The sequence below is a fragment of the Centroberyx affinis genome, unplaced genomic scaffold, assembly GCF_046629955.1.
Source record: "Centroberyx affinis isolate AG114_WGS23_722 - 3 ecotype Tasmania unplaced genomic scaffold, CSIRO-AGI_Caff_v1 ptg002764l_1, whole genome shotgun sequence".
Classification (NCBI taxonomy): Eukaryota; Metazoa; Chordata; class Actinopteri; order Beryciformes; family Berycidae; genus Centroberyx; species Centroberyx affinis.
Window position 1 is genome coordinate 311,319 of NW_027280925.1, and position 14,436 is coordinate 325,754.

The 14,436-nt window shown below is 43.2% G+C and overlaps 1 protein-coding gene across 1 annotated transcript in view; it reads left to right on the forward strand.

Annotated features, from left to right (window-relative positions):
- LOC139657815 (adhesion G protein-coupled receptor L3-like) overlaps positions 1–14,436 on the forward strand; it is a 142,635-nt gene that overhangs the window by 48,091 nt on the left and 80,108 nt on the right. Inside the window, exons 4-5 of the mRNA XM_071535744.1 lie at positions 8,525–8,539; positions 11,700–12,500. Of these exons, the coding sequence (XP_071391845.1) occupies positions 8,525–8,539; positions 11,700–12,500 (816 nt within the window). The remainder of the gene's footprint in view (positions 1–8,524; positions 8,540–11,699; positions 12,501–14,436) is intronic.

A 14,436-nucleotide genomic window follows, 5' to 3' on the forward strand; every position in this document is an offset into this window, starting at 1 on the left:
GCAGGATTGTGCCATCAGATCCGCCTGTAGAAACAGCAGAGAAGGGGCGCTGAATCGATGGACACTTGCTGCGGATACAATATTGATTTTATTAATTTGCGATTTGATCCGCTCCATCACTTGTAATGGAAAAATGTTACAACGGTTATCATCACCAGGAGTGCCGGTGTTTGCCTGTGCAATATGGCAATGTCACAGCGCAAGGCAATCTATCATGTTTTCATTTGAGCTGCCGTCTGAATAATCATTTGACATGAGCTATGTGTTGTGGCATCAGCAGAGGAAGTCGCTTCATATTGAAGAATGAGCAAGGTGAAATAGCACTACGGTAAGATAGAAATTGATACATACTATATTCCAAATAGCCTTACTTCAAACATAAAGCTCATTAAGATGTGCTTGTATTTATTCTTATAACCCATTATAAGCCATAGTAGGTCCATGTGAACATCAGGATACGCTAGTTTTCTCATCTGCCAGAGCACTCTCTTATCTCTTGGTTCTAGTGCGGTTTGTGCGTGCCCCCTCATGCATTTTACAGATTAGTAAGGCCACCCTCAGGCGTAAGTGATGTGCCGACCCTTTATGATGACTCATAAACATGACTCTGCTCCGATGGCGGACATCTGTCCCTGCCCTGCCCTCTCACCTTGACTTTCCACGGCTCGCTGGAGAGGCGCCTGTCAATTCTCTTAGTGCCTTATTAAAACCTTTCTCTCTCTCTCTCGCTTTGTCTTTCTCTCAGTGTAACTTCCACTTAAACAAGCTGGTCCCTCCCAAAGGTCGAGCTCGTCAGAGGTCAACACCGCTGTGCCCCCCTCAATGCTCCTGCCCACTCCACCCAGCGTTCTTTCTCTGTAACTGTAATGAAGCACTTGCAATCCCTCGGTGGCCCTCCAAATTCTCTGTCTTGTCACACAACAAAAAGCACGTCCAAACCTGGGTTGCCACTGTTGGTGACAGCTTGCTGTTACTTCCCTGTCCCTCCTCTCTCTAGACTGTTATGACTAATTAGATGTGCCTTTGCGTGTAGTTTCCATGGCAAATTGACTGATCTTGGTCCAGGCGAGCGGTCAAACCCCCCATTCCAAAAATGAGGTAGGGAATAATTACACATCCTTTCAGGAAACCTTTTTTGTTTAGTTCACTATGCAAAATGGATATTTCAGTATTAATGGAGGATGAGGTGGAGAGAAAGTGAGAGAGAAAGAACAAAGGAAGAAAACCCGCTGGCAATCCGTAGCTATACATAAGCCACTAGTTCCCCCCACTGTTTGCAGTTAATAAAGACAATGTAAAATCCTATGTTGCACAGTGGGATCCGGCTCAGCCCTGTCAGACATGGCACACACTCTGCAAGCTAAGCCAAGACATATAATCATGCAATCAAGTCTTCGATTTGAATCGAATAATGTAATCCTGAGCTATACCTCACTGCAACTTGCTGTGCAATTAACTGAGTTTTTATTTCCAACATATCTAATTGGTTTTTAATTCATTTCACATGGATATGTAATCAATCTCTAATAACACACCTAACAGGTTCAGGGGGCCCTAATCGAATAAAGGGGCAGATTGTTTTGGCACGTTTTACTCAGCACCTGCTACCAATCCCTGTCCTTCTGCGTTGGCAGGTGAAACCATGAAATTGATGCTGTACACATGGCTATCACTTACAATGCAGCTTGGGCATAATGTGGTGTGATTACAGGCCCCATTATGCAACGGTCACACCTACGGTAAACACCACCTGTGTGACCAGGGGGGACTTCATGGCTGTAATGCGGACATTGTGATTGGTTATGCACCTCAAGTCTTTGTCTGGTCAGACTAGCCCATTGTTTTTATGTCGTTACACATACAGCACTGTGCAAAAGACTTAGGCATATGTCAAAGATATCCATAAAGCGAAGATGCTTTCAAAACGAATGAAATGAAAAGTTTCTGAATATCAAAAATTTACAATAAACAGCAGTCTGCTGACACACTAATGCAGAAAACAAATTAACATCTAAGACTTCAAAGAAATGTATATGACAAATCTAGGGTGCCTAAGACTTTTGCACAGTACTGTATAACCAAATTTAGATTATTATTAAGAAATGGTGTTTCAGCTAATATTGAAATATGAATCTGCTTTAATAGTTGCACCCACTCATTCTAACATCAGCCAACTACCTTACAAACACCCAAGCAGTTCTCTTTGCCTTGGATAATCCCCGCAACAATTTTTAAGCTACTTCAAGTGTTGATCACTCTGTTTGATGCTATCAGTAAATCTACTAAGCAGATTGCATGGAAGTTCAGTGGCTTTTTGCCCTTGAGCTCTCCAATCCACATTCATCAGACCTGGTGTGGGGATCAACACGGCGACAGCAGATATATCACTCAGCCACACCCTCTGAAATGCCAGTGAGCATTAGCCCGCTTGATCAGAGACCGGGGGAGAGCTTTTTTTCCCTCTGCCACCTGAGCAACCAGCTCCACCTCTCTCCACGTGTGAAGGGGGACTTTAATGCTATCTCATCACTCAGTGACAGCTGACCACTCCCTAACCCACACAGCAAGCTCTGATGGCTTACCGTCCCCAGCTCGCACAACGGAGGCGGACTGAATTCACCGAGATAGATCTTGCAATTCCACAGTCACCGGTTTTGAACTGTGCCCCGCAGCACCTTCATGCTTTGCTAGGGATTAACTTGTACGTTTTGAAATGTCTATTCATTCATCATAGGTCTCTATACGCTTTTGTCACACCCCCGCACCACATTGTTTGACAGCCGGAGTGGGTAGAGAGGAAGTGGAGGCACTTGTTTACTTCATTATCACTTTCTTATTAAAAGTACCGATATGAATAAATATCAAGATAAATGCAAAAAATATGATTAAGACTGCATACAGTGAACCCAGTTGATTAAAAATAACAAGAGGCATGCTGATGATGAATTACCTATATATCTGCCATAACCAGATGCTTGCATAAAGAGGATCTTAATGCATAACAATGCAATCGTAGCACATGCAATGAGATAGTATAGGAAAAAGAAGGCACTTTCGGGGGAATAAACAATGTTCCTTTTTTATTATTCTAGTGTTTTCCCAGTTGAGAGGCGAGGTAATTGCACGGGAAGGCTGTGATTACCAATGTGGATAAATTGTGGTGTGAAAGAGGTGAATCTGGACATGTGGAAATGTTTTTTCCCCACTAATAGCTGCATAAGCTGGTGTAATCTATCAGGTTCTTGTTCTGGTGGCTGGTCTCTCCCAATAAAATGCACACAGGAGCATCCCGGCTCATTCACGGACATAGACATACACGGAAACACACACATTCAGACACAGATATGAAAGTAAATGCTCTCACACACACACACACGCTTCTAGGCATGCGCGTAAACACTTGCATCTATATAATAAAAGCACAGCTTTAATTTACATGTTTCTTCCACCAGCTCCCGATACCACCCGGCAGCACCCACACATGGCGCACACACACACACACACACACACATATACACATACGTCTGAAATACTTGTTGGGGTGCCACGTGTCGAGGATATCACACTAATTAGAGATCGGTCTCTTCGGGGGGTCTCTCGTTTTAACGATCACCCGACTAATCAAAGCTCGTTTTCCATTTCCTTTTATTTTTTCCTTTGTTGTTCACTGCTGTTCCACCATGTCCAGCCACGCACTAGACTAAACGCTCTCTCTCGCTCTCTCTCTCTGCCTCTCCCTCACTATTTCCCCATCCCTCTCTTCTCCTCCGCATTTTCAAGGTCCTTGCAAATCAAGACATATTTTAGGAGGTGCAATTAGGTTATTTCTGCTCCAGTTGCGGCAATGTTCCTCAAAAATGTATTTAATTTTGTTTTGCCTGCGCCGTACTTGTCTTTTCTTGGTTGGTCTCACGTGGGTAGCAAGTTGGATGGGCGCCAAATCCTTGCACCTGTCCCTCAAAGAGAGACAAAGACATGCGCGCGCGCACACACACACACAAACACACACAGGCACAAGCGCACATACACAACTTCCTGCATTGTCAAGGTTATAAGATAGCATAGCGGCTTCCCAGTGGGAGAGAGAGAGAAAGCGATGGAGACAGAGAGGAGACGCTGGGGAGCAGATTGAATAAGTGGGAGAAGGGGGCACAGAGAGAGCAGGCAAGTGGTTGAAAGAAAAAGAGGGCTGTTGAGTTATGGAACCTGTAATGATGGTATGGGGGACTCTGAGAGCCAAAAGAGGGAAATGATAGGAAAAAAAAGGAGAGAGATGAAGAAAAAATCCAGAGAAAGAGAGATGGTAGGCTGCCTGTCCTCCCCCATCCTTAGGCACATGCTATTCAAAGCCCTGTAATTTGTGTCATTAATTAACAAGCGGGTGGGGTGGAGTTCAGGGGCTTGTACTCTGCAACTCCTTGGTTCAGAAAGAGAGGAGGGGGGGAAAAAAAGGAGAGGGAAATATGATAAAAAATATTGCCGCCATTCTGCCATGAATCTCTATTAGCGGCTAATGATACCATTCCGACACCTCTCAACCATTAGTGTGAAATTGGGAAGCGTTAATTATTGAAATGAAAATCCATACAGCTGCCGCTCACATGGCGGGGTTGGTGCTCACAGCAGCTAAAGGCCTCCATTGTTCGCCACTCAGCATGTGTCTTAAATAGGGAGTAGACTACACTGAGTGTTCACAGTCAATTCTGAGGTGAAAATGATGGGTGAAATTATGCATTATATGTGCAAATACAGTATTGACTGTTATGCATTAGCTATATCATTGTATTGCATAGAGTTAGTGGTGTAGCTCAACATGTGAGAGCAGGTAAATATCAACATGTAAATGAGCAGAGGCTTATATTGATGTCTACTTGTATTATCTACACTGGCATAGTTGACTTTTATGCAAACAAGCGAATGCATTTTTAGCATTTAAGTTTTTGATCGTAATGAACAGCTGCTGCATGATTTGGAGTAGAGAGCAGCACGTTGTCCCCGATGCTGTTACCATGGAGACGGTAATAATTTTCTTAGATGGAACGCATAGGTTGCCCATGCAGCTTATTTGATTTGGTACGGCAGCTTGACCAATTAGGTAAGCTGCAGAAGAGCGAGGGCCATGTGGTCTTTTCCAACTTGTGTGTGTGTGTTTGGCACAGTGAACAGCGCAACATCCAAACCGTTACAAGCTGCACACACACGGTACGATGAGTTGCAGTTTTGCCCAAACCTGTTGAATGGTGGCCAGGAAAGGCCACGTCACAGTCACAATAGATTGATAATGGATAGACACATACAGTACATAGGCCTCCATACATACAGCGCATATATAAACAATGAATGAATGAATTATCACTGTTCCATATTCACCCCACCAGCTTTCAAGTTGCCCAAATAACCAGATTAGTGGCCAAGATGAATAAAACCTGCTGTCCTAGTCATGCTTTTTGCTCCTGATGTTATAATTGAACCATCCAGCTTTGATTCTTTGACTGTATCATCAGCTGGCAGTCACAAAATCCCCCAAAACTCTGATTCTAATGCTACTTAGCTGATGAAGACAGTGATACACAGTTGGTTTGTAAGTCATCGCATAGTTAGGCTAAGTGTATTCCTGTATACCTTCACATGATCTCTAAATGAGCAGACCACAGGGAAAGAGCTATTGTCTTTGCCCTTAGCTATTATGAAAACAGATAATAATGTACAGTAGGATGCACTGCTGGGGCGCACGATAGACCGGGTTCTGTGTATAACCCCCCATATGCTGCGTGTCCTCGAAGGTCGGGACAGGGATTTATCAAGCATCTCGGAGCAGGAAGAACAGACCTACGATCACTTTTGTCGCATAGAGCCTAATAAATGAGATGGCCCAGGGGCTATTTTGTGTCTTCCCAGAGGACGTAGCCCTTTTATAGAGGCCGGATTGACTCCGAAAGGACACTTATTTTTCTATTTGTGTGCACGTGTGTGTGTGTTTTATTTTTCTTTATAGTCTCCTCAAACATGAGAGCCAGCGTGAGAGAGAGAACAGAGAGGCGAGAGAGCGACGAGAGAGGGCGGGCGAGAGAAAGACAGGGCGAAGGCAGAGAAAAGAAAAGAGATGAGAGGATGAAAGAGCTGAGTGCTTTTTAGTGACTCAGTGACAGCCGTGACCAAAATCGTATTAGGGTCACAATGTGGGGTGGTGGGGTGGAGTGGAAAAGCTTTTCAAATGAATCAATTCGCCGTCGCTCTCCGCTTTCCCCCCGCTGCCCCGCTCCTATCCGTGACGCGCTCAACTCGGATATCCGGGGCACGTAGTGGAGGTATAGCTCCGCTCGTAGGTGTAGTGAAACACGACTGAAACACTAGATGAACAAATTGGTGATCTGAGGGGGTGACCTTGGTGCATCCAGCTGCATATTCGAACGGGACACATAACTGTTGCCCTGGGAGCGGCTTATTTCCATGTCAGGGGTTTTATCCACATCCTTTACTCCGCTTCTCACACCGCCTCCCCCGGCTACCGCGTCGCATATACCGCTTCTCACATCCCCGCTGCTAATGCCTTTTTCTATAGATCATTACCCTCCTTTTCTCCCTTGCCGCTGTTAGCGATCGCTCAATCAGGGACGCCGCGCTGTCCCACGGTCCCCGTTGTGTGGCCGAGGCTCATGGGAGGTGAAGAGTCTTCGATCGAGGAGGTTCGGGCTGTTTACCTTGATTTGGTCCACATGCGCTCCCAAGTTATTGACAGATTTGAGTTGCCAGTAATGGTGATTCAGATGTAGCCCGGAGCTATTGTTTCCACGGCTTGGTGTGGACTTATCGTGTTTCAACGACTCAGCTAGAATGTTTCCTTTTGATGAGGTGCCATTCTGTGCCAGTATACAATTTTATGATCTGACAAGCACAGACTACTTGTAGAAAGTCTCTGCCCTCTCAGAACTTGAATGGATAGAACGGTCCTTCCACTGTTTGCCATGGTAATTTGGCTAGTACAGCATAAAATAAACTAACCCTATGGAATTTTAAGGGTTAGTTGCTATAGTGACAACACAAGTCTGGGCATTAAGGCTGTAAAGTGTGTCACACTGTGCAGATGTGTCTGTTAGCAATCTGTCAAAACTCAACTGAAAGCTAACGTTAGCGACAAGGCTAATGTAGCATTATCAAAGACTGTACTTCTAGTTAACATTAGCATATTAGCAACGCATGGCAGCAAGGCGACGGAGAAGCTCCTTGCTGTAAAACCTCTCATACACATAAAAATGGCCGCCGCTCCAACCATCCTGGAATGACCCTTCTATCCATTCAAGTTCTTTGTTCTCTCCCCTCTCCTCTCTCTCCTCTCTTTTGCTCTCTCCCTATATCCCAACCTCACTCCCTCTTTTTCTACCGGCCCACCTCCTCGCTTTAATATTGTTCTCCTCCTCTAATAACCTTCCCATCTTTCCACCTTTACCCCTCCCCCCCTACTCACCTCCATACCTCTCTCTGTTGCACTCTCCATTTGGAGGAGAGGGCTCTTGTAAGCCCTGGTAACAGAGGTTAATCCTCTCTTATTAGAACCAGGATTATGGGGAGGGAAGGGACAGGAGGAAGCACGCCGGGTGGATGCCTGTCCTGCCGCTAACCCCCACCGGTGGGAGAGGCCAGCGAAATGCCATGAAAGGCATACAAGCATGTCCACGCTTGGTAGTATATCACAATACACACAGTGTGCAGAGAGTTAAATGTAATAGCCCCTTGCAGTTTTCGACAGGCCTACAGTATACTACTTGTGGGTGGAAGCGTAGAATCGATACAGCAGTTCTATTTCACATATACCTGCAGTTGAATTTCACTCATGCTCGATCAATAGGCTTATACACAAAAAGACAGTTTTCTAGCTAATAAATATGTAGCAGTAGTAGTAGTGGTGTGTAGCTGTTTTTGGGTCTAGGACTTGATCTGATATTGCCTTAAAACATAATGTCTGCATAACAACAGCTGCACTGAACAATTTGATTTGGCTTCCACCCTTGACGCCATCTGATAATTGAGGTGGCCATATGCTAATAATCATTAGCCTCATCAGTCTGTTCAGGTCATAAATTACAAATTATCAGTTTGAGACTAGAACAATGTGTAGTGTAAAGCATGTGGAGCACTTTATTTTGCCCGGTGCACTTAAGATTCAAAACCTATACAGCGAGCGGCCATATGTTTGGCTGTTTTAACGGCTGCATCGGGGGTTGGCGGTAGAAAAAGTCACGCACTCTCTCTCTCACACACATTTTTGCGTAATTTAACATCTGATTTAATCTGTCTTTCTCTTGCAGGCTCATGTGTAAAGCGGTGCCTTTTTCTTTCTCCTTCCAAAATGCTTATGATTGAATGTTTTGTGTGTCTATTCCACTAACCTTGTGTTCTTCTTGTACTGCCGGATGACTGTTTTACCTGAAAATAAATAAATAAATAAAAAACTCTTTCCTGTTATCACATCATTAATCTGTTCTCTATTTCTCTTTCTTTCTCTCCCCTTCATGCCTAAAAATAGAAGTGGAACAAAAAGGTAACTAAATGCCAACTACTTTTTTTTTCACCTGCGTTTTCATTTGGGTCTATGCTTCTGTTTTTGGTGAAGGGTTTGCTGTAATAGGTTTCCGACATCATTTTTTTGTTTTGTTTTATAGTTATTTGTTCATTGTATGCTTCATTGAGGGGATTAAACATGTCTTTCATGGGGAAAATTAAGTTGGTCAGGGAGAATGTGTTAAAAAAATGTGATGAGGAATTATCGATCAAACTGCTTTTCTTCACAATTCAGTGTTATCTATTAGTAGCACATGCAAAGTTATCGGAAACATTGAATATTGCACAGGATCGATTCGGTCTAAACTGCCGACATTCATTGCTCATCAACAATGTCACAGATTGACAAGACCGGTTTTTCAACACCACAAATTTTGGCATTGCCACTTAGAAATCTTGTCCATAAGGTCATTATGGACCCGCTCTCCACTGAACTCATATAACCCGGGAATGTTTTTATTTCCTGTAATAACTGAAAATTATTCTGCCGCTGCTTTATCAGCTGCATAATATTAAAGGAGAGGGGTATGGGGCAATCAATAGCTTGTCCAATAAGCTGTCAGCATTTTTGATTATAGCTCTAACATGATGATGGCTATAACCTTCAGGGACTAGCTAGTCAATATTGGAGACAGATCATAGACGCTCATATTCATAGCTTATCGGCTCCGCATGAGGCTGCGGAGGAGATGCCAGGGCTTCACCTGTGTCCCCAGAGCATCGTGTTTGTGGTGCAGCCTCTTTTTTTTCTCTGCTAGGAAAACTGCCATCAAGCCATTTTGTAGGAAGCTAACCTTCAAGTTGAATTGAAGCTGGAAATGGAATTGTTGAAAAAGCAGTCAAGAATTCAGCTTTGATAATTATGCGACAAATTCCGAGTGTCATGAGATATCGTTAAAATCTGTGGGAAAATTAATGAGCAATGAAGGCGTTTTATATGATGTTTGCACTGTTTTGCTAACAGTTTTTTATCAAATTCCCCATGAAAGCCATGATTGCTTTTGTATCCCTTCTCGAATAACCTCCATTCACTCTTCCATCTTTGTGCTTACATCCTTGAAAAGCATATTTTACACTGTCCTCGGAGCCCAGTGTGCTGTCAGTAAAAAGCTTACCTACTCTGGCCTTGTACCTTAGTATAGCTTGTCTTTTTAAACCATAGACTGAACCCTCTTAGCGTTTAGCAGTGCAACCGCTGAGATGCGCGCCAAGGCGCGGAGTCGACAGGTCGCCACATTTTTCACCTGCAGGTAGACAACATGTTTAATCTTAAGAGATTACAGGGGAAAGAAGCCCCCTGCTTTCTCTGTCTCTTTCTCCTCTTTCTCTGAGCACACAGCTTTTACCTCTCCACGGATCTGCAGCTAGAACCTGTCAGCGCAGTGTCAGGCTCCTGCCCCGTCAGAATGAAAGGAGCCTTCACATACTTTTTCTTTTTTTTATTTGTGATGTACTCTGGCCCAAACTATAACTCGTGTGGAAACAAGGAAAGCTATCTTAATCCTTTATGGTTTCCTTTCCACCAGACTTGCAGTACAAGCGGTGCTAAAGCTCTCAGACATTATCTCTTTTTAGCATTTCACCTTCCATGAAACAATTTGCCACTTTTAATGAAGGATTGTCACATCTTTTCCATAAATTTGGCAGTGGCATGATAATCTCACATTAAAAGTGTTAACTGCAGCTATTAGATATTGTACTTTGCATCTTCACTGCCATGCCGTACAACTGAATTACACAGAGAGAGACTGTACTTGCACAGAGACTTTTCTGTTCAGTAGACAATGTCTTCCCTTGTTGGCAAAGCTTCCATTTTATTGCTTCCTCTTGGACACAAAAATATTCATTCCATTCATGAAATTCCTTGCTTTTGAATTCAATTGTAATCTATTTAGAAAGACAGAAAACTTTAGATGGCCGCAGTCCAACATAATTCATACTAAATTGAAATCACCTTTGGCAAGGAACGCACACTATTGACCTGCATCGGCTGTATCACCTTGGCCTTTATCAGATTTGAGTGCAAACTAGCTCAGGTATAATTAGTTTACAGTGTGGGGTATTATAAATCATGCCGCAGACTAAAAATGTCTTATGTGGCTGAAATAATGGACAAGAAACTCATATCATTATATCGATGGAGTAATTACTGTGTTTTTTTTTCTCCTAGGGCGCCGCGTCAGCCAATAAATCCAGCCTAGCTATTTATCAAAATCTTTTAATATTGGGTTTGTGTGACAATATCTATAGTTAATAATATTTCTTAACAACCGGTACCAGAGTGTTTGGATGTGATTGGATGGATAAAACAACTTTTTTTTGCATTACATTGATCAGTGTGTGAGGTCTGCTATAATTATGTTTGGTGAGGTAGTGTGTAGCCATTCTGCAATGAGACAGAGAAACTGAAGAGGACAGAAATTAAAATAACTCTCTGGCTGTGTGTGTGTGTGTGTGTGTGTGTGTGTGTGTGTGTGTGTGTGTGTGTGTGTGTGTGTGTGTGCATGGGTGGGTCGGTGTGTGGGTGAGGGAGTCTCTGTGGCAAGTTTTAATAGCATCCCTTGACTTCTTTCTACTTAACATACAGTAGAAAAAAGAGATAACCCTCACTTAATCTATTCACCTTTCCCCACATACTGTAAGTCTATTTGTTCAACGACATTGTAAGCTAATTGCCTTCAGGGTCAGAGACTAACGGGCAACATGTCATTGAATTAGAGGAATCTTATTACAAAAAAATATGGACGCTGTAATATGTAATTGAATTGAAGTTAATAGATTACAGACACAGCTTGAAATAGTGAAACTGAAGGTTGTGTATGTAAATTGCTGGTGTTCTGTTTTTTTCCGTAGAGGCAGAATAATCCAACAGTTGTTGAAGGTACCATATGGATTCAGTTACTGATTCCATTTTTTTGGCAGATAATCAGTAATCTGTTCTGGATTTGATGTGAATATGACCTTCCATCCCAGAGGAGAAGGGTGTGACTCAACATCTTTTGGCTCTTCACCGTGGAGAAGAACGAGCTTCAGATTTGAATTTATACATTGTTGCGTTCAGTTTTCTCTGTGATTTATGGCTTCACCATACATGCCAAAGTAACTTTCTGCTTTGTCTTTCCCCCATTTTGGCTCCTCAGTATTCCTGTGCCCAGGGCTTCTGCGCGGGGTGTACCAGAGCGAACACCTCTTTGAATCGGACCACCAGTCTGGAGCCTGGTGCAAAGACCCTCTCCAAGCCTCCGATAAGATCTACTACATGCCCTGGACGCCCTACCGCACAGACACCTTGACCGAATACTCCTCCAAAGAAGACTTCATCGCCGGGAGGCCGACGACGACCTACAAACTCCCACACCGCGTCGATGGAACCGGGTTCGTGGTCTACGACGGGGCGCTCTTCTTCAACAAGGAGCGCACTCGCAACATTGTCAAATTTGACTTGCGGACTCGCATCAAGAGCGGCGAGGCCATCATCGCCAACGCCAACTACCACGACACCTCGCCGTACCGCTGGGGTGGGAAGTCGGACATCGACCTGGCCGTCGATGAAAACGGCCTTTGGGTGATTTACGCCACCGAGCAGAACAACGGGCGCATTGTCATCAGCCAGCTCAATCCCTACACGCTGCGTGTCGAAGGGACCTGGGACACGGCGTATGACAAGCGCTCGGCGTCCAACGCCTTCATGATCTGCGGGATCCTGTATGTGGTGAAGTCGGTGTACGAGGACGACGACAACGAAGCGACAGGGAACAAGATCGACTACATCTACAACACAGAGCTGAGTAAAGACGGGTTCCTGGACATCCCCTTCCCCAACTCCTACCAGTACATTGCCGCCGTGGATTACAATCCCAGGGACAACCTGCTGTACGTTTGGAACAATTACCACGTGGTTAAGTACTCACTGGACTTTGGAGCACTGGACAATAGGCTAGGTAAGACCAGTTTTTATTCTTTCTTTCATATAATATTCATCTTCGTCTAATACTTAAGCATTCGGTGTCATTTCCAGTATCAGCATCAGTGTCATTCACAGTGTTTCACAGTGGGTGAGGTGTGCATGAATGTTATTGGATGGTTAGGATGTTACATTTTGGTACAAAGGGGGGTTGAAATGGCATTCAAATAGAAATGACTGCAGTGTAAGTATAAGACTTTGAGGTGTAAGAAAATCAGGGTGGTGTGACATTTTGCTGAAAATTACAGAGATGAAAATAGAAAATGTGATAACAAACATTCATTTTGGATCTTTGCCTATCCATTTTGGAGAGAAGCTTATTTATTATTGTTGTTTTTACATATTTTGGTCAAATAGAAAGAAACAATCAAGAAAAAAACTATATAATTCTCATTAATTTGAAATTCAGTGCATCAGGACAGTGTGGGCTGGTGATAATTGGCTATATGGAACAATGCTCAATGTGTTACCTCCTTATTCTTAATTAATTACCCAAATGGAAGAGAAGCAAGTAAACAACCACAAAGGCGGCTTTGTGGAAATGTTATCGCTATCATATTGTTGTCATATGTACAGTTTGAGAGCCTTACTGTAGGAGGACGGGAAAAAAAACATGATTAGCACAAAAAAGACTTATTGTTAACATCCACATGATGTGCTTTATCTATCCTCACAGAAGAACAATATTTCAGTACAGTTGTCAGCCATAAAAACTAGATTCAGTGAAAATACCAAGTCTATGGTATGGTGTGTAACACTGAAAAAGCCGTTCACATTTTTTAGTGTAGCCACAAAATGAGTCCCTTTCTTACCGGAGCTGTCGACTTTGCAAAGGAGCAAGCGACGGCTCACGTTAAACTTGCCAAAACTCTTTTGAAAAGTCTAATTTTTTCACTGCATTGTTCTTTTTATAAACTGGTGCTTGTTGTGAAGCATGAAACAGGAAAAAAGAAACTGTTTTGACACACCAAGGTAATTCTTTGCACTATCTCATCAACAGCCCTAGTCAGAAATGTCACAAGTTATTTGACTCTGAAGTCCATACCTCTCCTCTCTCCTCGGGAACTCGCTGTTCTCACCTGCTGCTTGCCGATGTAATTTATTTTTCTTAGATGTCGGCCACCCTATCCCAAGCTTGTCTTAAACACTGAAACTCGCGTCGATTAGAAGTGAAACATCCCATAATATATCCATTCATCCACTGACCATGCTTTCAGTGTTGCGGTTTTGTCGATAGACACACGGCTACTCATAATATAATGTCTTGTGGTTATGGAAGGTAAGGGAAATAGTGTTGTGTGCTTTCTGTAGTAAATTATTGTCCATCACACAAAGCTTTTATATGCATTTGGATACTAAGTTTCAGACCATTATCTTGTGGTGGTGTTCTAACTTTGATCACTTTCCTTCATTGATGCACAAGCATGAACACCCTCAAACACACACACACACACACACACACACGTAGATGCAATTTCTCAGTACTAGACCCCCTTGGTGAGGCAGTGAGAGAGAGTTCTGTCTTTGGCTTCTGTTGTGCAGAATAGGCTGACCTCCAAAGAGCAAGGAGAGAGGAAGATAGACCACATGAATATAGATTGTAAAATGTTTAATTGAGTGGATGGATAGAGTCAAAGAACAAATATAATGGCAGATAAACAGACGCATCAGGAATGAAAGAGTGATTGAATGGACTCCGGAATGATAAACCATCAACTGACAGTAAAATACTGTACCAAATGTGAAAACAGAGGATGCAGAGCTATTCTGGAGCCACTATTAAAGGCAGCCATGTTCAAAGTGAGTTTTCCACACCATTGTCTCATTATGAGCCCAGATTCAAGATGGAAGTATATATACAAAGTTGAACTTGCCCAAAATCTAAACTTTGTAGAACACATCTCTGCATACAA